Raw genomic sequence first — 27,405 nt, forward strand, 5'->3', positions numbered from 1 at the left:
AAGCCTATTGTATATTGCATACGAACGCATAAATAAATTTTGTTATTTGTGTTAAAGTTGTAAATTAATGAGCAACATGCGTCAAAAGGATTTGCGCCCAGCACCAGCTCTTATCGAGTTTAAGGGCATGAAGTTCCTAATCACCGATCGGCCATCAGATGTCACCATCCATCATTATATAACGGTTAGTACACATTGTTACTTTGATTTTTTATATACTTATATCTGGGGATTTTATAAAATTTATATGTATGTAACTATATGATCAGCGTGAGTCGATTTAGCCATGTCCTTCTGTATATACGTGAAATAGTCTCTCAGTTTTTGAGATATCGATATGAAATTTCGCGCACAACCTCTACTCCCCAAGAAGTTACTCATTTGTCGAAACCGCCGATATCGGTGCACTATAGCATATAGCTGTCATACAAACTGATCGCTCAAAATCCAGTCCTTCTATGGAAAACTTTTTATTTTACGAGATATACTTGCGAAATTTGGCATGCATTATTGTCCAAAACAAAGGTCAAATCTCACAAGAAATTTTTGAGATCGAAACACTATAACATATAGCTGTCATATAAACTGATCGCTCAAGATACAGTCCTTGCATGGTAAACTTTTTTGTTTGATGAGATATCTTCCCGAAATTTGGCATGGATTCTTGTTTAAGGCAAGGGTGCAATCTCCCGAAGAATTCTTTAGATCGGTTTACTATAGCATATAGCTGTCATGCAAACCGGTCTATCAAAATCAAGTCCTTGTTTGGAAAACTTTTTTATTTTATGAGATATCCTAATGAAATTTAGTATAAGTTATTGTCCAAGACAAAGGTACAATCTCCTAAAAAAAATTTTAAGATCGAAACAGTATAACATATAGCTGCCATATAAACTGATCGATCAAAATCCAGTCCTTGTATGGCAAACTTTTTTATTTGATGAGATATTCTCACGAATCTTGGAATGCATTATTGTCCAAGGCAATGATACACTCTATGAAGAAATTTTTGAGATCGAATCACTATATTCTATAGCTGTCATACAAACTCACCAATTCAAATCAAGTTCTTGTGTGAAAACTTTAAACTGTGAATGGATTCTAGCTTCGGTGCAACCGTAGTTCACATATTTTCTTGTTGTTTTTATTTATTATTTCCAGTAATTAACTTTCCTTTTCTCTCTTCCCACTTCTGCAGGAGCTCAAGAAGAACAACGTGAGCACTGTGGTGCGCGTCTGTGAGCCCAGCTATAATACGGACGAGCTCGAAGCTCAGGGCATTACAGTTAAGGATTTAGCATTCGAAGATGGCACTTTTCCGCCACCACAAGTTGTTGATGAATGGTTCGAGATTTTGAAGCAAAAGTGAGTTGTAATGCATTTATTTCCCCATTCGTTTACACTTTCTTTTTTACTGTTTTATTCAACTAATTATGTTTTTGTTGTTCTGTTGTCTCGTTTTGCTTGCCTGCAAGTGGTTAATAATAATCATCATTGTGTGATATTGGCTTTGTGCGTCGCAAATCATTTGCACCAAAACGCAAATTCACCTCGCATATTCATCATTAGCGGTAATTTGAGTAACGGGCATGTGTCGTCGTGTGCCATTTGTTGGATTTATTGAAAATTCACTTATGTCGAAAATAGATTTGCCAAAATTTATGTTTAGTTTGTCGAAAATAGAGGATATTTTCGAAATAATTAGATTTCAATGGCATTGCAATGTCATTGCTGTGCATATTGACGAGAGTTACCATATGATGAATGTTTTTTTTTTTAATTTTTTTTGGCGTGAAATATTAGTGTTTTGCGCATTTATTGACACTCAGTTGACAAGTCATGTGAATTTTGGCGTATTGCAGAGATATTGTTTTGTCATTATTAGTAAAAAAACATCCGAAAAATATATTTTGGACATGAATAAACAAGCGTGCGCGTTCCAGTTACGTATATCTGCTTGTTAATAGAATTTAACTCAACTACTTCGTGGTAGTAATCATTGTACCAAATTGAAAATTACTGGTAATCATTTCGAAGGTAATTTTATAAGGCCGCTCCCTTAGAAACCCTCTTTCTTTTCTGCAAAATATTGGGACCAGTCGATTTTCACAAGCTTCTGTTGCGACGAATTTTTCACCAGAAAAATTATTCGACTTTGGCGACAAACAAATAGTAATCACTTGGTGCCAAGGTCAAACTAAAGTGTAGATGCATTAAATCATCCAGACCTAGTTCCTGATGCTACTGACTTTTTGCTGCTGAAACGTAATTCATGTACAATTGGCTTTAGCTGCCCACTTCTGAGCGATTGCTTCCAACAGACGGAGCAATTGTTGACAGTACAGGACCGAAATAAACGTTTAGCCGTAGGGGAGCAGCTGATAGTAAATGATGCCGGCTCAGCGCACTTAGACCACGATCCTTTTCATCAACAGTGCCCATCTGATTCAAAATGGATCGATGTTGTTGTTATTTTTTAGTCTCAAGTAGATATCTTTAGCATCTTAGGGTCGAGCCTTATTAGACTTCATGTTAAGCCTTGAGTCTAAAAGGATAAATTCAACTATACGCCTGCTATTGGAGTTAATTTGATTACTTGATCATCTTCCATAGGAAAGGAGGTGTTTAAGGCGTAATTTGTAGTTTCGAGAATGATGTATACTGCATTTTTACGCGTATGATCTTTGCTGTTTCGAAAGATTGCTGAGAATCCATTTTCATTCGATTTTCTTGGGTATAAAATATTACCCCTTGTCCGCAATATCTTATAAGGTTCTATAAATCTTATTTTGAATCTCTGTCTGAGACTTTTTTCGTTTTTTATCGAACACATTTGTGTACATATATCCACATAATATTCAAAATTGTTCTAAATGACTCTTGGTCCACAACACTTGGCTTGTATTAGCCTTCATAGTAACACTTGCAGGTCAATTGAAAAACCCCGGGCTCTATTGTAAAACAATTTTTTTTATCAAAATTCGTTTCAACATAATTAGTTCCTGATTATAGCGACCCTTCAATTTCATGATACGGTTTTTATAGTACGATTTGTACTTTGCTTAAAAAATGGCCTCAATTTCGGCGATCACCTCTTCATTCGATCAAAATTTCTTCCCAGCAAGCATTCTTTTGAAATCTGCGAACAGGAAATAGTCGCTATTGGCCAGATCTGGAGAATACTGTGAATGCGGATGAGAGGTTAGATATGTAGATAGATAGAGAGAAAATTAAAGATTTGCACTGCGACCTATGGTCTATTGTGCCCTCTCCAATTTCACATATTGTCACAAAGGTACAGCATTCTGAATAATTCCAGGAGGGCTTGAGCCTGCTTCTACAAATTGCTGGGCAAACTAGAATAATTTGTTCTAGAGTTTCCTTTCCATGTCACCAAACCGACAGTTCGTGCAAAAGACTATGCCCATGTTGGACAAGTGCTTCCTGAGCCTGCAGTAGAGCACGACATGAAAGCAAAATTTGTCTCAGGGTTTCTTTAAACCTTGCAAAGGTGTATCTTCCCAAAAGCAGCTTGACTTGGCGCATTCCTGCTGCCAGTTGCCAGTGCCGTTCTCTCCTCTCTCTCTCCTCCATGGAGAGCAACTCCTTTATTCTGTGGGATCCCACCGGTTCGCTACCTGTTTGATGACTAGATGCAGCGGTGTGAGCTCCAGCATGACTTCAAGTGCTGCGGTGGGGCAATGTTTGGATGTTAGGTCTAACTAAAAATAATCCATGTGTCATGACAAAGACTTTTCAATTGACCTGTTATATATTTTTTAGAGCTTCTTGAATTTTTATAATAAAAAATAAATAAAATAGTTAGTAAGGTCTACTTTAAAGATTGGTACAACAAAATCTATTGTAAAGATCAATTGACCTGTTATGCTAAATAATCTGTAAAAAGACTTGACGTTCACGCGTCACGATATTGTCAGGCTATAATAAAAACTCACTTTGCTCGCAACACATTATCATTATATTCCATAACATATACTAAAACAGCAAAAGCATGCATGTTATTATTAAATATAAAAAATAATAAGCAGATTTTTTTTCCGCAAAGGCAAAATTATATAACAGCATGTTGCCCAGCAATGTTTTAATTACTAAATGCTTTCGACAAAATGCTTCAATTAATACAACTCGCTTAAAAAAAATTGTTTTAATAAAAATTTGTGTTTTTTGTCATAAAAAATATTAGTAATAATATTGCACAGGTTTTGTGTATAAAAACATAAATAAGTATAAATAAAAAAATAATATTTAAATATTTAAAAAATATATATTTTTAATAAATTTTGAAAAATATATATATGTATAGTACTAGTGAAAAATAATAATAAAATAATATAAATAGTACATACCTATATAAAACTAATAAAAAATATATATTTTTCAAATATTTAAGTTTTTAATATATTTTGAAAAATAATTATATTAAACAATAATAAGAAAAATATTTCTATAGTAAAGCCTAAAATTAATTTTCTCATGCTAAGCAAAATTATTTCATGCCACTATTTTTTTAAACTCAAACAAGCGCAGCTTAGCTTATTTGCAATTTTCAAAAATCACTAAATGCAATTGCTGTCTTTATAACTAACAAATATATGTAGTACATAGGGTGTCCATTATTTCCCCAAGTTGATTGTTATTCTGCAAAACGCCACCTGAACTGTCAGTTTTTGCGCTAAAAGTGAGAAACCAATATAAGTAAGCTCTTTTATTTAACAAACTCTGCCTAAACAATATTTCTTTTTCAATTTAAATAACATTTTACTTTTTTTGGTATTTTTCATAAAAAAAGTAAATTTAAAATTGTGAAAATGTAGTATTCGAATACAAAAATTTTCGGTCTACAAAAAAGGTTTTAATAATTTTTTCCATAAAACTGCTGCTTTAAAAGTTATATGCAGTTAAAGTTAAACATCAGTTGCCTGAGCATTCATACAAGTGCCTTATAGTGTGTCGCTCATACGACATGGTGTACCATATGATTAGACTACATATGATGCATACATTTAAATGCGTATAACTTTTGAAGGAGTGGTTTTATGCGAAAAATTATTAAAATCTTTTTTGTAGAGCGAACAATTTTGTACCAAAATTTCACTTATTCAAGGTCGTAGATTAACATTTGTAATGCAAAATATTAAAATGAAGCTCCCATAATATATGTATATGCCTGAGAAAAAATACAATACAGGTACACTTTAAATTGCAAATACAAAGGTTTTTTACATTGGTTGCATGTTTTTAGTGCAAAAACTGAAATTTCGTTTTGTATTTGCAAAAATAATCAAGTTGGAGAAAATTGAATACCCAAATGATACCTAATACCCAAAAGTATATACCTTAAACCAATAACTACATATACCACTTACTAATAGCCACAATCTGTTGTGCTGAACCCAACTTAACACAGTTGTGTAGACTAATTCTCTAACAGACGCTCAGTTCTTGCCACTTTGTTGATACTGGTTCTTCTTCTTCTTTTTCTCTTGTTTCTTATATTAAAAACAAAACAAAACAAAAAACCTAAACAAACTATGCATGGACGTTAAATTGCAAATTATTTCATAAAAAAAAAATAAAAATAACTGCAACACATCTGCTAAAAAACAACAACAACAATAACAAACAACAACCACATCACGCTCCACGGGGTCGGTTCTTAGATTTAGCAATAACAACACCGTAACTCACGCCTCAAGTACGCCTTCGACGCATAGAAGCGCATCGGTTTCATTTTACAAAAACAAAAGGTTTTCACTTAAGCATAAACATAGAAATGATTATGAGAATTTAGATAACTGTAGTGCTAGTATGAACAACAATAGCAACAATGGTAATGGTAGTGATAACGACATGACAGCCGATACAAATGCCAATGCCAATAATGATGAATGCGATCATAATGATCATGAAAATGCCACTTGTAGGTAAGGTGCCGTTACATTTCTAAAACACACATACACATACATACATAAATGCCAAGAAAAAAATGCACTGATTTTGATACAAAAAAAAAAAACAATTAGTTCAAAATTAGTAGGCGTTCGCGGCGCTAAGCTTGCGCACTAAGCAAAACAGTTGCAGCACAATTGAGTTTTGAGTTCTTGAAAATTGTTCCATTAAAATGTTAAAAAAAAAAAAATAATTATAAATATTTTGTTTTGAAATTTAACGTTTTCTACACTCTTGCTCTCTCTTCATTAATAATAACTATTTTAATTGAACTCACCACACTCGCTTCTAGGTATCAACAAAATCCGGAAGCTTGCGTTGCTGTACATTGTGTTGCCGGTTTGGGACGTGCACCGGTTTTGGTCGCATTGGCGCTGATTGAGTTGGGACTTAAATATGAGGCAGCTGTAGAGATGATAAGAGAGTAAGTAGATATTGATGTAATACCTATACAATTATGACATAGTAAAAAAAATTTAACCAAAATATGAGGTTATAGTCTATTAGATATATCTCACACAAAATACAAGGTGCGTTCCATAGTAAACAGGACTTAAAAAAAAAACAGAACAAATGGTTTTTTCAGCAAAATCAATTAATTTTATTCAAAATAGTCTCCTTCTGCTTCAATACAGCTTTTCGCAAGGTCCAAAAGCATGTCGAACGAGTGTTTTAGCTCGTTGGCCCGTATGACCGCCAGTATGCCGGCGCAAGCCTTTTGAATGGCCTCAACGTTTCCATGACGCTTTCTTTTCATGAGCAAATACATTTTTCCGAAAAGGAAGAAATCGCACGGTGCCATATCAGGTGAATACGGGGAGTGGTCAATGGTTAAAATGTGATTTTTGGTTAAATAATCGTCCTTCGAATGTTGGATTCTGAGCAATTTTTGGTCGTTAGTCAATTTGTGCGGAACAAACCGTGCACACACCTTTCGTAAGCCCAAATATTCGGTCAAAATGCGATAAATCGACGTTTTGGAGACATTCACTTCCATTTCCATGAATTTCAATGATAATTTCGGCAGATTTTTGATGAATTCCCGCACAGTTTCGATGGAATTTTCGTTGATCACGGATTTTGATTGGCCTACATGTTGATCGTCATTTATGTCCTCACGACCACTTTGAAAACGTTGAAACCACTCGTGCACTCTGCTACGAGATAGGCAATCATCGACATAAACTTGTTTCGTCAATTGAAACGTTTCGGTAAAAGTTTTACCAATTTTAAAACAAAATTTAATGTTGGCTCTTTGTTCGAAGCTCATTTTCGCACCGATAACACAAACATACTGACACTTATAACGCAATAACTTCACTTCCAATCGATGAAATGTCATGAAATCACTGGACAATCGATAAAGATAGCAGATTCTAACGCATCAGTCGACATATAGATGGCGCCACCAGGGGGCGCTAGATTCAAAAAGTCCTGTTTACTTTGGAACGCACCTTGTATAAGTATATTTAATTCATACAAAAAATATGATTAGAATGTCCAGCAGATACTTATGGTTGCTAAGCGTTATCCAAAAAAGTAAAAGAAACCAAAAGTATCTAGGATAGATTTAAATGAAGTCTTACTAAACAAAATGCCAAAAGCTTCCACCAGAACAATATTTAGCCTCCTGTTTTCCTTTCCAGAAATTTGCTTATTAAGTTATTTAGAAAAAATTAATACTCAGCTCACCTTTTTTTAGGTCAAAACCAAGCCAGACTGCATAAAATAAGTTAGGTTATATTGGTTGCTGGCTGCCTACGATGCCATACCTAGATGTACTAGTCTTTTTGTAATGCCAGATGCAGATTCAGTTTAATGCGAGCTGAAGTTTTCGTTGTTCGTCGGTTATCTAATCCCCGTTAGGACCGTAAGGTTTAGATAAGTTGTCCAACGGTGACCCTGGAAACGTGCTGTTTCGACGGGGTCGGACCCTAGGGAGAGAGGTGTCAGATGTATTGTATAGGGTTAGCAGGGCATGCAAAGAGATGGTTAGTGTTATGCGGGGACGTTATTATCGTGTAATTATCAGCGTACGAGGTGATGGAAATTCTCTCTAGTGGTTTAGGGAGTTTCAAGATGTAGAAGTCAAACAGCAGCGGTTTTTGCCTCGAAACAGTACGGATGATTGTCGACCGCTCAGGTAGTTCGTAGTCCGCCTCTTTAGTCTCGGAGGGAGCGTAGATTGTTCGATGTCCTCAAGTAGCGTTGTGTGATTGACTGTGTCTGTGGCTTTCGATAAGTCCAACGCTACGAGGATCGTACTCTCGCAGGATGGTTTTTGGTTGAGCCCATGAACTGGTTTGGTTGAGCTAAGTGCTTTTGTAATTCTTCCTCTTGCTCTGCTTCTTACAGCTTTGCCAATGCGCAAGGGACCATAAATCTTCCCCAGAACCCTTCTCTCGAAAACTCATAACGCCCACTAATCAGATGTTTTCATCGTCCATACCTCTTCACCATATAACAGGACGGGAATAATGAGGGGCTTACAGAGTTTGTTTTTTGTTCATCAAAAGAGGACTTTACTTCTCAATTGCCTACTCAGTCCGAAGTAGCACCTGTTGATAAAAGTTATTCCGCGTTGAATTTCGAGGCTGAGGTTGTTGTTGGTTGGTCCAAGATAGACGAAATTATCAACGACTTCGAGGTTATGACTGTCAACAGTGAAGTCAAAGCCAATTCGCAATTGCGACGAATGTTTGATGACAGAAGATATTTCGTCTTGTCCTCGTTGACGACCAAACTGATTTGCTTCGTTTCCTCACCCAGTCTGGAGAAAGCAGAACTAACGCGCGGTTGTTGAGGCCAATGATTTTTTGATCATCGGCGTACGTCAGCAGCTGTACATTCTTATAGAAGATTGTAACTTGTCTATTCAACTCTGCAGCTCGAAGTATTTTTTCCAGCAGCAGATTGAAGAAGTCGCATGATGAGTAACCGCCTTGTCTGAAACCTCGTTAGGTATCGAACGGCTCGGAGAAGTCCATCCGATCCTGACGGAGCTTTTGGTATCTCCAATGGTATTTGAGTGGCACATAGCATTCAGTGAAGGTACTAGCCATCGAAATCTTGGATCTCCTGCGAGTCATCCATACACCTTCGTTACTGACGTTAACATTGAAAATGTTAAAGAAATAGTGAGTGAAAATTTTCGTGCTGGCATTCGAGAAATAGCAGATAACCTCCACAGCTCTATCTCATTCTAGAAATCGACTCAACACTTTTAGGTTATTGTTTTTGGTTGAAGCGTGCCTTGCTAACCTCATACCAAAAGACCTAAGTCTTTTGTAAAAACTACGACGAGTAGAGTCGCAAAAGGGATGCATTACAGCATAGCTGACGACTGTACATCCATCAAATGCATCATTACTAGAAACGAGACGTAGTTTTATCATGATCTCAAAGCAAAAAACTACGTAAAAGTCGGTCAAAAATCAACCTAATGTTCATTACCGTGGTGTGGTTCATCATGAATTCGCGGTCACTAAGATCAATAAGGAACACTATTAGACTATTTTGCGGAGTTTACGTGCAGCGTGGCGGTAAACGAGTGGCTTTGTGGGCAGAAAATTCATGAATTTTTCCCTACAATCATATTCCTGTATGTTGTGACTGGCAAATATGGAAATTTGGATGGGTTGGCTGGCATGCTTGAATTGGCTCAAAAAGCGATTTTTTTGAAGGTCTTCGACTTGTATTAAAAAATTAAAATTTTTTTTTAACTTCGGGTCCGGGTCAATTTTGATCAGATATCTCTCTACTCATTTTACTACACATTTATTGTTTTGTAGTTGTTGCAATAGAATTCTGCAGGTCAGACAGTCCTTGACCGGAAAAAAATCCGGGTCCGTACCGGTTACGTAGAACTGACTGTCGTGGGAACACACACATTTATAATTTTTATAGCTTCACAATATGGAGTAATGAAAACTAACTCATTTATGCGTAGGTACACCTAACTAGTTATCAGCATATCTAATTATTCTAACTATTTTTAATATTCAAATAAAAATTCAATTTTCTCTTCTATTTGCAGTAAACGACGAGGCGCCATCAATGCCAAACAATTGTCATTCTTGGAACGGTATAAGCCCAAGGCAAGGCTAAAGCACAAAAATGGCCACAAGAATTCATGTTGCGTGCAATAGATTTTCCAAAACCATATAAATTCCCACCAGATGAAAAGTGTTCATTTTTAAAGAAGAAAAACAAAAACAAAACATAAAACAAACAGAAGTTTAAAAAGAAAACCAATAAATGTGAAATATGCTACATTAATTAAAGCAGCAAGCAGCAGCAGCAGTAGCAACTACAACAACAATAGTAACAACGCAATACAACTACAACAACAACAAAACAGCAATAAATAATGAGAAAATGCCAGCAAGTGCATGAACACTGAAAGGCAAACGCAGTCAGCGTAATAACAACAACAACAACAGCAACAATAACAACGAGGCAAACAACAAGCAGTGCATTGGAACACACTCGTCAGCTTTTGCAGGCAGCGCAAACACAATCAATCAATTAGACACAAATATAAATATGTGAAACTGACAGCAGACCATTAAACACCAGCAAACAACAGCAACAGCAACAACAACAAAAAACACCAACAACGTTCGGTCGCCGCTTCTAAACTTTCTACTGACACTAGCAACTGTAATATACATATGTAAACCTGCCGCTTGGCGCTTTTCTCTACTTTCTCACAACATTTACGGCGCGTGGCAGCGTGTGTGGCGCTTTCTATATGTGTGCGCGTTAGCATATTCTTTATTGTACTTCCAAAAAACAAAAACACACACGCACACCGCGTCACTTGCGGCCACGCGCATGTAAACTACAACAACAACAACAATAGCAATAGCAACTCAACACTTGAACTCTGACAATGAACGCCAACACTTTTTTGACTTTAAAGTTCACTTTTTATTTGATGATGATTATATTATATAATGATGTTCTAACAAGTATGAAGCAGAAAGATATTTGAATTTTATTTTTGTTTTTTTTTTTTTGTATTAAAGTTAAGGCATATAAAAGTAAAGTTTAAAAAAATATAAATTAAAAAAATATTAAAATTAAAAAAAAGATGAAAAATGAAAAATGTTTTTTGTAAGTGCAACCAACAGTAACACAGAGCTAGTAAACTGAGAATGTAAAGACGCAAAACGAAAACAATTTAATTATTAGTTTTAATGTTAAATAAAGCAGAAGAAGAAGCAGCAGCAGCAGAAAGTAAATAATATTTATATACTTACTAACAAAATACAATGCGTAGTTTTGTTTTTGTTTTCGTTTCCTTCGTTTTTTTTTAATTTTTTTTTCGTTTTTGCTTAAATTAATATTCTTTACAAAACTTTCTTTCATTTTTTTTTGTTTTCGTATTCAATTAGTGTGTACGTACTCATGTATTTGTACTTATATAAAACAATTGTAAGCATTATGCATATGTGCAACAATAAAAAATACAAACAAAACACATTATAATAATATTACTAAATAAAATTAAAACAAAAAAAAAATGCAAGCAAATTTGTAATGAAATGTAAGGAAAATCGATTATGTATGATATGCGCAACAATAAACAAGTAGAAATCGCTAAAATTGTTAAGTAAACATAAAGAAACAAACAGAAAAAAAAACAACAATCAAAGCAAGCATTGTTCTAAAAAAAAAAATATAAAAATTATAAAAAATCAATTGTGCTGGTTTATTTTTATTTTAACACTGGTTTGGTTTGTTAGTTATAATTTGCTTAGACACGCGCAGTTTGAGACGACAATTGAGGCAGTTCAGCTTACAGCATGCCACTTTGTGCTATAATGCAAATCTGCTGCCAACATCATGCTCTTTGTGGCACATTGACGATTTAATGTGAAATTCCAAACAAAAAAAAAAATTTTTTTTTTTGCACATTGGAGATTAAGCGGCACATTTAGTGTGAAATTTAAAAGAAATAATGAAATTGTTCTTCATATTTCGTTAGTTTAAGCCTTTAAAAATAACATACTGAAATTTTAAAACCAAACCTCAAATAGTTTTTGAGTTACAGCCTGCTAAAGTGTAAGCGCTCAGTTCAATGAACTCAAACAGTTTGTCTTTAAACGCGTTTTTCTTGAAAAGGCATATGCCGAATATGCTGCAGTGATTAGGTAGAGACACATGATTCGCGCATGTTTCGTAACGTCACCTAAAATGCAAAATAACGTAACAACACTTTTCATAAGTTTAAAGTTTGAATTTTATTTGTAAAATGGTTATATATTGGTTATAGCTGAGAGCGAAAGCTGAAAATTTTAGGCTACATGCAAAATTTGAGTTTTAGTTATTGGAATTCGCACCATCAAGCATGTCCAAAGACACCTGTTTACGGTACTCTTTTTGAAAAAAAATCTGCTTTATCGAGACGAGTCGAGCAAGAACACGTTTCATAGCCAAAATATCCACCAAAATCATTCGAAAGGACTCGCGAGACATGTCAAGCTCTCTTGCCATCTCTCTAACACTTGCTTGACGATTTTCAAGCACCATTTCCTTCACTTTTTACTATTTTCATCAGTTGAAGGGAACGAAGATCGTCCAGAACGAGGCAGGTCTTAAAAGATCTTTGGACCGTTTTTGAAGAATTTTTACCAGTCGTAGACTTGTAGTTTTGGTAATCTGAAGCTGAATCAACGTAAGCCTTTTCGAACATTTGCAACGATTCCGCACCAGAAATTTGCTTATAAATAAAAATTTGAGACAAATTCTTTGTCCGATATTGTAAATTTATTTATTTGTAAAAATTTATTCATTGTAAAAATGGAAAAATAAAAACATCTTGATAGACGATTAATGCGACGCTATTGTACGAAAAAATTTTGTGACTTTGGAACCAATCATGCTTTCATTTTTCATAGAACCTCTTAGAATCTTGTTTACGAATGGGTTTTCACTGATATCTGACTGTAAATCCACGATTTTCAAGCCATCAATGCATTCTTGAGTCTCCTTGAATAATTTGTACCCATCAAAAACACTTGCTCGCTACAAACTATTATTATCGAAGGCCTTTTCCAATATTTTGAATGTTTCGACACCAGAAATTTGATTCCCCAAATTTGACGTAACTTCTTAGTTGAATAATTTCACTCATCGTAAAAATCTTCTGTACTTTATATCTTAATGTTATCCGATAGTTGGAGGCTCTGAAGTATTTTTAAAACAGCTTTATGTATGCATTACATATATTACGAGTATAAGTAAATGTCATTCATATTTATCTCGATTATTTCATCCTTTAAGGGCGATTGTTGTGAAGAAATTAGTCGATTACACTGTATCATACCGTGCTGGGTGTTGCCGTAACCAAAACAATTTTTTTGAAGAATTTGAATAATCATAAATAAAAAGTATTTTCCACGTTTTTCGATGTTAGCCTATATATTCGTAGTTCGAAATTGAGCTCATATCAAAAACATTATCAATTAGAGTATTTAAGCTACTAAAATATTATTTTAATTTCTACATACATACTACCTTTTCCTCTTATTTCAATGGTGTATAACATTTTTCGAACGAGATTACATGTGATAGCATCTCAAATGATGTCAAAATGGGATCTTCGAAAAAAATAAAATTTTATATTTCGAAAGCTACTGGAATATGATGTCAATGGGGGAAAGAATATATATTTAGAAATAACTTCAATTTTTTTTTCATTTTCGAAAATTCGAATTGGACCGCTTGGTCTCCCATGTAAGCCTTCCAAAAATGGTATACACTATTGAACTTAGAGAAAAGGGTGGATTATGTGCGTACTTTAAATTTAAAATAATAATTTACATAATTTAAAAAATTATCATGTTTGAAATAAGCGCAATTTCGAACTTCGAAGGCAAATGTTTCGAATTTGAAAGCTGACGTGGAAAAGTGGGGAATTCTCTTTTTTAATTAAGATTAAATTTTTTGTAAGTACAGGGTTTATAATTTATTCAATTTTATTAACAAAATAATCGTTTCGCCATTGCAACTTTTTGTGACCTTTTGCCATTTACGGTCGTAATAATCGTCCACCTGTGCTCGCTATTCGTCGAATTATTGAAAATTTCACATAATATTCAAGCGCCAATTAGAAAAAGAAAGACGCGATGTAATGAAAATATTGCTGCCGTTCAGAAAAATGTTGTTGAAGACCGAAATTTGTCGATTGCAAGAGGGTCACAAGAATTGGGACTGTCTCAAACCGCAAGTTGGCGAATTTTGAGCAAGCACTTGGGCTTGCATCCGTATACAATTTTTCTCACTCAAGAACTGACGCCATTGAAGCCACCGTTAACGCCGTGAATTTGCCCCTTTTGCCTTGGAAAAAATTGAAAGTGATTGTTTTATGAAAATCATCTTCTCCGTTGAGGCTCACTTTTATCTGATTTGTGCGGTAAATAAACAAAACTGTCGCGCCCGGTGCGAAGAAAATCCACAAATTATACATGAACAACCATTACTTTCACCTACTATGTATATTGACAGTTTGGTGTGGTTTCTGGTTTAGTGGAATCATCGGTCCGGTTTCGAAATGAAGTTGGTGATACCCTTACTTTCAATGCAAAACGGTATAAGTCGACTATAACCAATTCTTTACACAAGACCTGGCTACGTGCCACACAGAACGTGCAACAGCCAGAAAAGTTTGGAGATTCGATTATTTCAAGAAATTGTGACATTGAATGGCATCGAAGAAGTCTTGATTTAACACCATCATGTGACAAGAGAGCGACCGGATATTGTTATTAAATTCCAAGGGTATGATATCTAAAATTTTTTTTGCTAAGTTTGTAGGACTGTCCTTAATTACTAGGCCAAATATGATTGCGATCTGTCAACCAGTTTGTTTACAGCAGCTGCTTAGGCGGTACATCTCAGTAGTGCGTTGCGATTTTTAAATTGAATAAAGATATCGGACAAAAAATTGTATTATTACTGGCGATGAGTCTTGCATCTATACCTATGGTTCGGAAACAGACCTCAAAGCAGGCAATCAATCAGTGTTATGTGTCGTTTGCGGTCGGAATTATGGACCGACAACTCTTGGTTTTTGCACCACGACAATGATAATGCATCGTCTCATATTGAGTCAATTGAAGACATAAAACGTGAATCGCTTTGTGCATTGAAGCCTAATTAACTTTAACAACTGTGTCGATGGTTGGGAAAAACGTTGGTACAAGTGTATTGGAGCCAAGAGGGATTACTTGGAAGTGGACGACATAGATTTAGAAGAATATAGATAAAGTCTTACTATTTTTTGCTCATAGTATTATACAAGCGCAGAAACTCGCATCACATAGGTGTACACCAGAATGATTCGGGAAGTCTTAAATCAACTATTGGATTATTATTGGCCACAGTCATTTGTCATTTCAGCCCTTTTTATGGCATTTTCCATCACTTTGGCCAGAACTTCCGGCGATAGGTCCACACATTCTTGACTGATATTGTCTTTAAGAGCTGCAAGAGTCTGAGGCTTGTTGACATAAACTCGCGACTTCAAAAGGCCCCACAAAAAGAAGTCTGGCGCGGTCAAATCAGGCGATCATGCTGGCCAGTGCAAATCGCCGAAACGGGATTCTTTTTTCCTTCGCCTGTAAACTTATGAAAAGTAATGTGACTTTATTTTTCGTTTATGGTGACGATATTTTCATTCATATTCCTTTCTGTCATACGAGCTTTTTGCTTTATTTAACTTATATATACCCAAACTGATAAAAGATAAATAATTCCAGTTTAAATAAAATTTCAAACATTTCAAAACATTACATTCAAGCTTAAAAAGGTCACACATTTAAATTCAAGAAACAAATTTTATTTAGAACTTAAAAAATTTCAAATCAACATATAAAAAAGTTAAATTCATGATTTAAAAAACTTTAATTTAATTTCGTAAGAAATTTTTTTTATTATTTTTGATTTTAAAAAATTGTATTAGAACAAAGCAAAAATTACCAAAAATATTATGATTATTAAAAAATTATTAAAACGATTACGAAATTAAATACAATTTTAATAATTGGCTAAAATATTAAATATTTGGCTAAAATAATAAATTTTTAATATTTTAATAATTGGCTAAAATACATGTTTAATAAAAAAAAATTGACTTAGTATGTGTGTGTCTGTTGTAAAAACTTAACCACTAAATACTTCCAAAACATAATTAGAATAAAATAAAGAACAAAAAACTTGTGTGCGGTGTGTATAGAAATATTTTTTCAGCTTTTAATACTACATACACTATGTGCAAAAAATATGACGCTAATTCAGTTAAGTTTTATAATATCAATTTTAGAGTTACTATTTGTAGTTTTATTGCTAAAAATTAAAAAAAAATATCATATATATAATAATATGTAAATAAAAACATATTTTTATTTTTGGCATACTTCTAAAGGCTGAATTTTCTTTTTTATAGTTAATGATTTTCATTGAAAAGTGCTTTTCTCATAACAAGTTTTTTTCATGATTTTTTTTCATACACTTTTTTAAATTTTTTTTAATATTTATATAAAATATTAAACATAAAAAATATTAATTTTAAAAAATATTTTTTTTTTGCGAAAAATGAAAAATTATTTATTTTCATGAAATTAATAAAAATTTAAATGAAATTTTAAAATGTTTATATACGATGGGTTGAAAATATTTTTCACAAAATATTTAAAGCAATTTACAGCAAATATTCATTGTAAAAAAATTAATTTTATAAAAAAAATTTTCACGAAAAATAGCAAAAAATATGATTTTTCTTAACAATGAAAAATTATTTATTTTCCATAAATTAATAAAAAATAGTTTTAAAATGTTTATATGTATGCATTAATTTAAAAATATTTATAACAAAATATATGCAAAATATTTTTATTTTAATAAATAAGTATAAAAAATCTTAATTACATACATATATATTTATATAAAATATTTTTAGTTTTTTTTGCGAAAAATAGAAATAAAAATATGCTTTTCATTAAAATTTATTTATTTTCATAAAATTAATAAAAAGTTGTTTAAAAAATAGTTTTAAAAGGTTTACATGAGATAATTTAAAAATATTTATCACAAATTGAAAAAATATTTGCAACAAAATAATAAAAAATATTTTGTAAATTATTTTCATTTCAAAACATATTTATATAAAATACAAGTTTTATAAATATTTATATAAAATATTAATTTTGTAACTTTTTTTTGCGAAAAATAGAAATGAAATGAAAAATTATTAATTTAAAAAAACTAACAAAAAAACTTTTCAAAAATAGTTTTAAAGTGCTTATATGAGATAATTTTTATTATTTTTTTTTGTAAAAAATATAAATAAAAATATGATTTTCATTAAAAATTATTCATTTTTATTAAATTAATAAAAAATGTTCTAAATAATAATTTAAAAATGGTTATGTAAGATAATTTAAAAATAATTATCACAAAATATTTAAAATATATTTAAATAAAATATTTTGATTTTAAAAATATTTATATAAAATATTAGTTTGCTAAAGATTCATGTAAAATATTAGTTTTATAAATATTTATATGAAATATTAAATATAAAAATATTAATTTTATATATTTTTTTGTGAAAAATATTAAGAAAAATATATGCTTTTGTTTTTTAATCAAAAATATTTTTTTTTTTCATAAAATTAGAAAGAAAATTTTTTAAACAGTTTTAAATAGTTTATATAAGACGATTAAAAAAAATTATTAAAATATATTTAAAAATTATTTATAACAAAATATTTAAAAAATATTTATATAAAATATTAATTACAAAAATTATTAATTTTTTAAAATATTAATTACGAAAAATTAAAAATTAATTTTTAAAATATTAAAATTTATTTTTAAAAAAATATTTTATTTTAGTATTAAATTAAATATTAAAAATATGCCTTTTCTTAGCAATTATTTACTTTTATAAAATTTATAAATAATGTTAAAAAAATATTTTATTTTAGTAAATAAAGCACAAAACAGTGTTTAATTATCTGCTTTAGTAGCATTTAGCAAGCAAACAAATTAAATATATTTATATGTACGTGTGTATGTGAATTAAGTAAATATGTATGTACTATAAAGCCTATGATATATTTTAGAATAAAATAAGAGTACTTATAAATACAAAAATTAACATAAAATTGAACTCCTCACTACTCGGATAATCAATACTGAAGTACTTAAGTGAAACTTGTATTTAAAAATAATATTGCAATAAAAATAACAAAAATATTTAGCAAAAGAACTAAAAATACAAGATATTCAAAAGTTATCAACAAATTACCACAACAATATACACAAAATAAAAAACAACGCAACAGCTGACAAATATCGCAGCTGTCAGCTGTCACACCCATAACCAACCAATAAACACACACAGCAAATGCATACTCACTAACATTAAATGTAAACGACGCAAATCGAAATCATATATTAATTTATATATGTATATAAATATGTATGTATATAAACACATATACATATATATGCAATATACAGTTAATTATGTAACATAAAGCAGCTAATCATTAAAATAAAATATTGATTATAATTAAATTTAAATATTATTACTAAAGCAACAACAAACTAACTGTGGAATTTGCTGAAAAAACGCTAACAAAAAATTGCGCGTGTGAAGGAAATTGTTAAGCAGAAATTTATGGAATTAAAATTAAAAAATACATACATACATACACACTAGAAGTAAAATAAAATACTAGAAATAAAAGAAAATCTGTGAGTGAATGAAAGTGTAATGCTTGATTATTAAAAATAATATTATTATTGTAATTTTTTTAAAAAGCCACTAAAAGTAATGGAAGAATCTAAATGATAACTAAATAATAAATATGAAATAACAAAAATAATAACTTAAATATATTAAGGATCGCTACGAACATAGCAAACACAACACAAAACAAAACCAATTACAACAAAGCAGACAAATACCCACAATAACACACACAGGCAGGATGGGATATAGAAAAACAAGAAAAAATACAAAAATACAATAAAAAATAAATAATAAAAAAAAAATAAATAAAAAAAAAATAATTATTAGTTTTATTAATAATAAAAGGCGAGGTGTTTGGTACATACATATGTACTACCATAAGTTCAATTACAAGTTCAGGCCGTTATAAAAATTAAACTAACACACTACATCGGGCAAAAAGTAATAAGACTTTTCATTTAAATTTAGCGCGAAAACTCATTCGTCGAAATACTTCTTTTCTATGTCGCTATGACTGGGTTAGTATATCTGTGCAAACTGTCACATCAAAATAGTCATTAGTGTTTAGTATACGCTTGTCTTTCTGAAATACATAAAGTGCATGCTGCTATTTTTACGATAAGTGAAATTATTCAACAAAGAAGTTCCATTAAATTTTGTGTGCGTAAACCACTTTCTGGTGCCGAAACGTTCAGAATGTTGGAAAAAACCTTAGGTGATAATAGTAGTTTGCGGCGTGAAAGTGATTTTGATTGGTACAAATTATTCAAAGAGACTTGAGAATGCATTGATGACTAGAGAATCGACGCTTAACGGTCAGGGATCAGTGAAAAAACATTTTGAAACATATTTGGGCTTAAGAGAAATGAAAGCACGATTGGTTCCAAAATCACAACATTTTTTTGGAAAGCAGCGTCGTGTTAACGTCTATGAAACAAACCTTTCCGAATGAAACGTATTATTACTAGCGATGTGTCCTGGATATATGTATGCTTACGGCCCGGAAACAAACGATCAATTCGTCGAACATCGTGGCAAAGGTAAGCCGAAGCTGAAAAAAAAGATGTAAAGTAGGTCAAAAAACAAGTTCTCTTCGGTTATCAAGGTGTGGTGCTCTCCGAATCCCTTCCAACTGGCCACACTGACAACAAGGGATAATATTTGAGTGTTAAGCGTCGTTTGCGCGAAGCTATTCGTAAAAAGAGGTTGGAATTATGGGCCGATAACTCTTGGTTTTTGAACCACGATAATGCGCCATCGCATACTGCATTGATTTTTTGCCAAAATTTCAACAATATTCAGAAAATTCAAATGACTGCTCCGGGGATACAGTTTTGAGTCAATTGAAGACATTAAACATTAGAATATATGTGACCTGGTCTACGGAAAGGGGGCTTAGGTGTCAAAAAATCAATTTTCACTTTTTAGTTGATTCGGATGGAAGATGAGATGCTTTTTCACGTGATAGAATCCAAAAAGTCATAACTTTTCGCACGTTAGCTCCCTTTTCGTAGACCAGGTCACATATTAAGAATTTTAAAATTATGAAAAAATTCTTGCTATTTTTTGCTTGTACATTTTTTAATGAAGTTAATTTTGTTTATTAAAGCATATATTAAATGAGCAATTCTATTCGAAATGTTCAACTTTTACCTTCACACTAGCCTCAAACGATTCGACCATTGATCAATAGCAGCCTGCACAGTTGCTATTGGCATTGACGACGCTGCCGAAATCAAAGATGGACTTAAATCTGGACTTCCACGGTCAATCACCTGCAGCTGTGAAACCAGGTATGTATATTTTAAGCCGCTGCTGAGTGATTTTTGCCTAGTGTGCTGGAGCAGAAACTTGCTGGAAGATCCCATTTTTTCCAACGATTCGAGAATTGCTAAGCTGATCGTTATACATATTTGTCTTCATAGGCTCTCGAACAATTTTCCAACCTGTTAAGGATCTAATTACATAGTTCTTATATCATATGTAAATATTACTGTTTATATATTTGCGCTTTTATTAGAGCTGAAATTGTGTATGCTTATGTATTTCTAGCAATTCGGAGAGGGTTATGTTAGGTAATCAGGCTTATATTCGTAGCTTGACCCTGCTTGAAGGGCTAAAAACGCCGATCTGTTGTGTAGGACTCCAAAGTACACTTGTATGGCGCTTTTAATCAAAATTGTGGATCGTGCGGAGAGGATGTAGGATCGTCACATATTGAGCTAAAAAGCGATCACACAAATTAGTTAAAATATCGTCAATATCAATTTGCCTGGTTCGTAGAAGATGTGACTGTCAGGATGCTTCAACCTGTTTGATTGGTTGAAAAAGACGTATGTATAAGCGCCAGACCACAGGCGGCAGCACTCAGGCCCTCATTATGCCGTCCTATGCGCTCCAGCCTGGGCCTATGAAAAGCTGATTATTTTTATCCAGGAAGTTCAGTCATGGATTTGGTTATCTCAAATGGCTGAATCTTTTCCATCTAAACGATCTCCTAGCTGTACGACCAATGTTTCTTAAGTTGGAGAATTGGGAGCCTCTTGATGCCATTTAACGCTGAGCATTCACATAGATAATGTCCTAACGTCTCATTATCATCCGCCCAAGCCTTGTATTCCGCCGAATCCACTTTTCTGATTTTCTAAAGATGGTATCTTAAGGGTAGGTGCTTTGTAATGACCATTACAACGACGCTAAGCTTATTTTTGCCTACAAGTAAGAGTTTTTTGGTCTGTCCACCATCAAAACTACTCCACAGCAACTTTATAGTATGCCCTGCGTTATCTGTGCTTCAAGACTTGAGGTGTTCGTTCAGAGTGCGCTTCAAACAACCCTTGAATGAACTGAATGGTCTGGGCAACTTAGGGGAATTGTGTCTCCAGATGGAAGCTCGTCAGTTAGTTTGAAGCTGCATTCTGTGTATGGATTACTACAGAAGAAGCCTGCTTCTGTTCCAATTTCACCCATTTATTGAAAAATCCACGGAAAAGGTCCAGTGGCTTCGTTCGAAGCGAAAGGATAATTGGACTTATAACTTCCAATAAAATAATTTAATAGTTTAATAACTTTTCAAATTTATATTTAACAGTTTGGAAGACAATGTAAAATCACATTAAAAGCTTTTAAAATTTCGTGCAAACCGGAAATGGCTATGTAAGTTATGCAAGCTTTCGAAATGTCATGCACAATTTCCCATACAGCTTTTTCTAAATGAGCTTTGTAAAGCTTTCTCAAAATAATAAAGTTTTATTTTTTAGTATTCAGTAATCTTCCGAAAGAAATGTAAAGCGTACGCAAGGAAATACATATAGCGAGATAAAAGACATAGGATACCCAACAATTTAAGTGATAAGTCTGCTATGAGTTCGCGACTAGTCTCAAAGGAAGATGTGAGCAATGACATTTGTGATATTTTTATACCGAACTGTCTTATGAAGAAACTAGTGGTATCCTATTGTAGCCAAAGGTCTAAAAAAGGGACTTATTATGAGGGTAATTTCTTTTACATGGTAACATTGAGAAAAATATATTCAAAAACCCACCCAAATATCAGATAGTTTTTTACAACCAGCATTAGGGCAGATTATATCAGAACGACCTTATATAGTATTGGAAAAATTTCTTAGTGAGAAATATGCACCTATATTATCTCTTAGAATACCCCTGCCCCACTTGAAGCAATTGTAGTGGTCACCCAAAAGAGGTAGTCAATGTCGTTAACACAAAAAAAGTCCAAAAAATAATTTGGATGACCGTAAAGTGAATTTCTTCGAGATAGCTGGTAGTCTGAAAGTATTAGCTGAACGTGTACATCATATTATTCACAAATATTTGATCCAAAACAACGACGAGTTGACGATTCGAAGCAGTTTTTGGAGATGTCAAGCATAATAAACCCCAGTTTTTGAGTCGATATGTGACAATGGGAGAAACATGGCTCCATCATCTCACTCCGAAGTCCAATCGACAGTCCGGCAAGTAGACTGAACACGATGAACCTCCTCCAAAACGGTGAAAAACGAAACAGTCGGCTGGCAAGGTTAAGGAATTGCATTATTTAGGGATGGCATGCGCTGGCATAATTTTTATTGACTGCCTTGAAAAAGGAAGTACCATCAACAGCAACTACTACATAGCATTTGTGGATCTTTGAAGGACGAAATAATCGAAAAACGGCCGCATTTGCTGTTTCACCAAGATAAAGCACCGTGTTACAAGTCAGTGAAAATGATGGCAAAAATCAATGAATTGGCCTTCGAATTGCTTCCTCATTAACCGTATTCTCCAGATCTGGTCCACAGCGGCTATATCCTGTTCTCAGATCTAAAAAAAAATAAGCTCGCTGGGAAGAAATTTTCGTCAAATGAAGAATTAGTCGCCGAAACTGAGGCCTATTTTGAAGCAAAGAATAAATCGTAATACATTATTACTCGATGAATATTGTGACAAGAGCTCGAAAAATCTTTGGAAGTCACTCAAGGAGTAGTTTCAAAACGTTTAAAAGCAGCCAAATACATTCAAAAACAGGGAAACTGTGTGTCATATGAATTGAAGCCAAGAGTCGTAGGAAGTCGATTTTTCATGTTAGTAAAGCTACAAAAAAAGAAGACGTTTTAGCATCGAATTGTAACTGGTAATCAATAAAGGACTAATTAAGACAATCTCAAGCTAAAAAATGCATATATGAAACCTGATCAATCTGCCAAATCAAAAGAAAAGACGAAAGTCCATAACGTCAGGATAATGCTTTGTATTTCGTAGATGAAAAGGGCGTGGCACCATTTTTGGGGAGCTCATAAAATTGAAGCGAGCGATTGCCGAAAAATGCCAGGTATTTGCGACTAGACATGAGACCAAAATTTTTCCATCATGGCAATGCTAGGCTTCACGCTAGACTGTTTGAAAACTATTTGGAAAGCAATGGTTGTGAAATTTTCGCTCACCTATCTCATAGTTCAGACCTTGCTCCTTCTGACTACAATTTGTTCAATTTATTTGAGGATGTCAGCTCGGGATTACGGTTCACCACTGAATAGTGTCTGAAAAATTGATTTGTTTCAATCCTGACCCACAAGCTGGAACAGTTTTTTTTGGGATAAAATCGACAATATGCCAGAAAGATAGGAAAATGTTATAGTTAGCTTCAAATAATTGTATTGAAACGTAAAAATTTTGAAATCACACGAATGTAGTTAAGAGATGCTTTATACATATTCATGTTTTCACTTACTTATAAGAATTTAACCTCCAGCGCTTACTTACGATACATATAAATATATAATTCAAAAGCCAAGCATATACATACAAGTATATCTATACATATTTTCTTACGCAGCAACTTAAGATGCACAATGCAACAATATTGTTTTTGTTGCTTACACACGTTTGCCCAATAGACGCGAGAAATTGTGCGCTGAAAATTATCGTCGCTGGAATTGCAATGCGTGCATATATTGTTGTATTGTTAGTTGCTATGGCGTATGATGGCCTGGTACATCGCCGACTGCAACACGAGCACAGTTGAATAATACATTCGCAGAGTGTAAAAGAAACTTATTTAGAGGTATGTAGGGAAGAGAAGTTATTGTAGGTGAATGCTTGGAGGTGCGAATGTGAGTTGTTAGTAGTTACGTGTTTGAAAGATGGCATAGTACACTATAGGAATGCCCACTAAATAACAGCATATGTATATATATATAAAGGGTGGTTCATAAGTACAAATTATTTTAATATTTGGCAAAAAGTACTGAAGAAATGCTATCAACGATAAGAGGTTCTCATTGGAAACAATGGACATAACTGGTTGATGCAAGATACATATATCAGGCTTCGGAAAACCGGGTACATTACGGATCCCGTCACGAAGCCTTCTGCGCGCACATACCTACGGGAAAACTGTGTGTGGGACGGAAGCGTTTGAGAAAAAGTACAGTGGGTCTTTTAAGGATGGATCGAGGTTGAAGAATAAGAGTGGATGGAGATGTGGATAAGGAGATGTCTTCTATGGGAAGCTTTCAATCAACTATTGCTTCAGACTGCCAGCCGTTATTGCGGTTTGAGCAAAAGTGGCAGCCATCAAGGTAGCAGTAAATGTACTACTCCAAAGTGCGGTTTTCTTCTGGAAGTTGCATTTACTCCCATAGTACTCCACGGCGCTCAAATCAATGCGTTGATCAGTGTCCTGGAAATCTTTGTTGAGCACATCAACCATCTGGGTAGGGTTCGAGGTCCATCTAAAAACATTGCTGAACTTTGCGTTCAGTACCTGGTTGCAATGCAATCTCACATTAAACTAACAAAGGGTGAGTTTTTCTCGCATTGGGGTATTAAACTACAATCAGCACAATGTGCTCAGCAAGTTGAAGTGAACTTCTAGGGCGACTGCTCTTCAAGGCACCAGAATTATTTCTCCGGTCAGAGCTCTTTGCCGAAACTACTACCAGTTAAGCTTCCATACTGCTCTGACCAGGAATTTCACTGACAGTGCGCTCAAAACTGGCTAAAGATTATATGATCTCATTAGCAATATTTTTAAATTACATCCGTGTGCGGTTGTGAAATCGATCTGATCTATAATGAAACGTCTATAGAACTACGTGCTCTTAGAAAGGTTTATCAGGCCGCAATGCCTTAAATTGCCAAAGTTACATAGAGAAAGCATCCAGACACTTTCTCCTCCATTGTTCAGCTTTTCACTGTGCTTGAAGCATTTCGGCAGTCATACTTTCACGAGGAGAAATAGTCACTTCAACAAATTTGAGGCAAGTTCAGGGCGATATGCGAGGGCTTCTTTGATCCATACGTATAAGTACAAGTTCTGGGCATCACAACTGACCTGGATTTTAAATTGAGATTATTTATATCTCCACGAATATAAGCCTGATCAGCTAACTTATTTGATCCAGGCTCAGAAATCGATGAATATTGGATAATACTTATAATGTGAGTTTTTTGCCAATACAATAAACGTCCGGAGATAAACCAAAATATTTTTAAGTCTGATTAATTTTATACTAAAAATATTGCGTCTAAGTTAAAAAAAAAAAACAAGAAAAAATGTTAACTTCGGCTCCACCGAAGCTAATATACCCTTCACAGGTGCATTTCTTATAGTAACTATTTGTTCAGTTTGTATGGCAGCTATATGCTATAGTTAACCGATCTGAAAAATTGCTTCGGAGATTACATTGTTGCCTTAGAAAATAATCTAAACCAAATTTCGAGAATACACAAGGTGAATTCCAACGGACTTTTTGAATCTAGCGCCCCCTGGTGACGCCGTCTGGTGCGTTAGAATCTGCTATCTTTATCGATTGTCCAGTGAGAATTTCATGACATTTCATCTATTGGAAATGAAGTTATTGCGTTTTAAGTGTCAGTATGTTTGTGTTATCGGTGCGAAAATGAGCTTCGAACAAACAGCCAACATTAAATTTTGTTTTAAAAGTAGTAAAACTTTTACGGAAACGTTTCAATTGATGAAGCAAGTTTATGGCGATGATTGCCTACTCCGCAGCAAAGTGCACGAGTGGTTTCAACGTTTTCGAAGTGGTCGTGAGGATATAAATGACGATCAACATGTGGGCCAATCAAAATCCGTGATCACCGGAAGTTCCATCGAAACTGTGCGTGAATTCATCAAAACTCAGCCGAAATCATCATTGAAATTCATGAAAATGGAATCATCAATCAAAACATTGATTTATCGCATTTTGACGGAACATTTGGGCTTACGAAAGGTGTGTGCGCGGTTTGTTATCCACAAATTGACTGACGACCAAAAATTGCTCAGAATCCATCTCATCGATCGACGCTTGTGACCGATTATTTAATCAAAAATCACATTTAAACCATTAACCACTCCCCGTATTCACTTGATATGGCACCGTGCGACTTCTTTCTTTTCGGAAAAATGTATTTGCTCATGAAAAGAAAGCGTTATGCAGACTTAGAGGCCATTCAAAAGGCTCGAACCGGCATACTGGCGATCATACCGGCCAACGAGCTAAAACACTCGTTTGACATGCTTTTGGACCGTGCAAAAAGCTGTATTGAAGCAGAAGGAGACTATATTGAATTGGTTTTGCCGAAAAAACCTTTTGTTCTGTTTATTAAAAGTACTGTTTACTTGGGAAATCACCTTGTACCTAAAGGAAAATTTCGTCTTCTGGACACTTGCAAACATCTCAATTGGCTAACATATTCTAGGCAACCAAATATTATATTTGTTTAGTAGAGCTATGGTATTATTAAAAATCAAAAACTCTCTTGAGAAATTCTTATTGACTTATCTTTTAAAGAAGACTCTCTCGTCCGAGGCTATTTTGATATTTTCATTGTGTTTTTGGTTTTATGTGGTGGGTCCGAAACCCAGCGCACAACGCTGGGGAGGGATGTTTTGCCTTCTCTCTTTAGCTCGCTTTCAAACGGATGTTTTTTAACTACCCAGTGGATACTTGGTCTAAGACGTGAGCGGTCTGCGTCATATGTTAAGTAATTATTTCTGGCCACTCCAACCAAGTGAATGGCGCTCAGAGAACTTTCCTAACTTGCGTGAACTTCCACAAATGGCTCCGTCCTTTTAGAGGCGACGAACTAACTTTCTCAATCGTTATAATCCAAATTGTTGTGAAAAATTGTTGTTCGAAAAATTTGCCCCTTAA

At 33.7% G+C, this 27,405-nt stretch overlaps 1 protein-coding gene across 1 annotated transcript; it reads left to right on the forward strand.

The window, feature by feature from the left end:
• Positions 1-33: 33 nt before the first annotated feature.
• Positions 34-11,676, forward strand: LOC126753959 (PRL-1 phosphatase). The gene is made up of 4 exons (XM_050465751.1): positions 34-184; positions 1,199-1,365; positions 6,263-6,394; positions 10,007-11,676. Exons 1-4 carry the CDS (start codon positions 68-70, stop codon positions 10,116-10,118), a joined length of 528 nt encoding a protein of 175 aa, XP_050321708.1. The 5' UTR covers positions 34-67; the 3' UTR covers positions 10,119-11,676.
• Positions 11,677-27,405: the final 15,729 nt, after the last annotated feature.

This window comes from Bactrocera neohumeralis, chromosome 3 (assembly GCF_024586455.1).
Source record: "Bactrocera neohumeralis isolate Rockhampton chromosome 3, APGP_CSIRO_Bneo_wtdbg2-racon-allhic-juicebox.fasta_v2, whole genome shotgun sequence".
NCBI classification, from domain to species: domain Eukaryota; kingdom Metazoa; phylum Arthropoda; class Insecta; order Diptera; family Tephritidae; genus Bactrocera; species Bactrocera neohumeralis.

What these genes read in the sequence shown, in the direction of transcription:
- LOC126753959 (XM_050465751.1), top strand. Translation starts at nt 68, where the DNA reads ATGAGCAACATGCGTCAAAAGGATTTGCGCCCAGCACCAGCTCTTATC. An exon ending in CCATCCATCATTATATAACG is followed by an intron (nt 185 to 1,198) that starts GTTAGTACACAT and finishes CCACTTCTGCAG; the next exon opens with GAGCTCAAGAAGAACAACGT. An exon ending in GCTGTAGAGATGATAAGAGA is followed by an intron (nt 6,395 to 10,006) that starts GTAAGTAGATAT and finishes TTCTATTTGCAG; the next exon opens with TAAACGACGAGGCGCCATCA.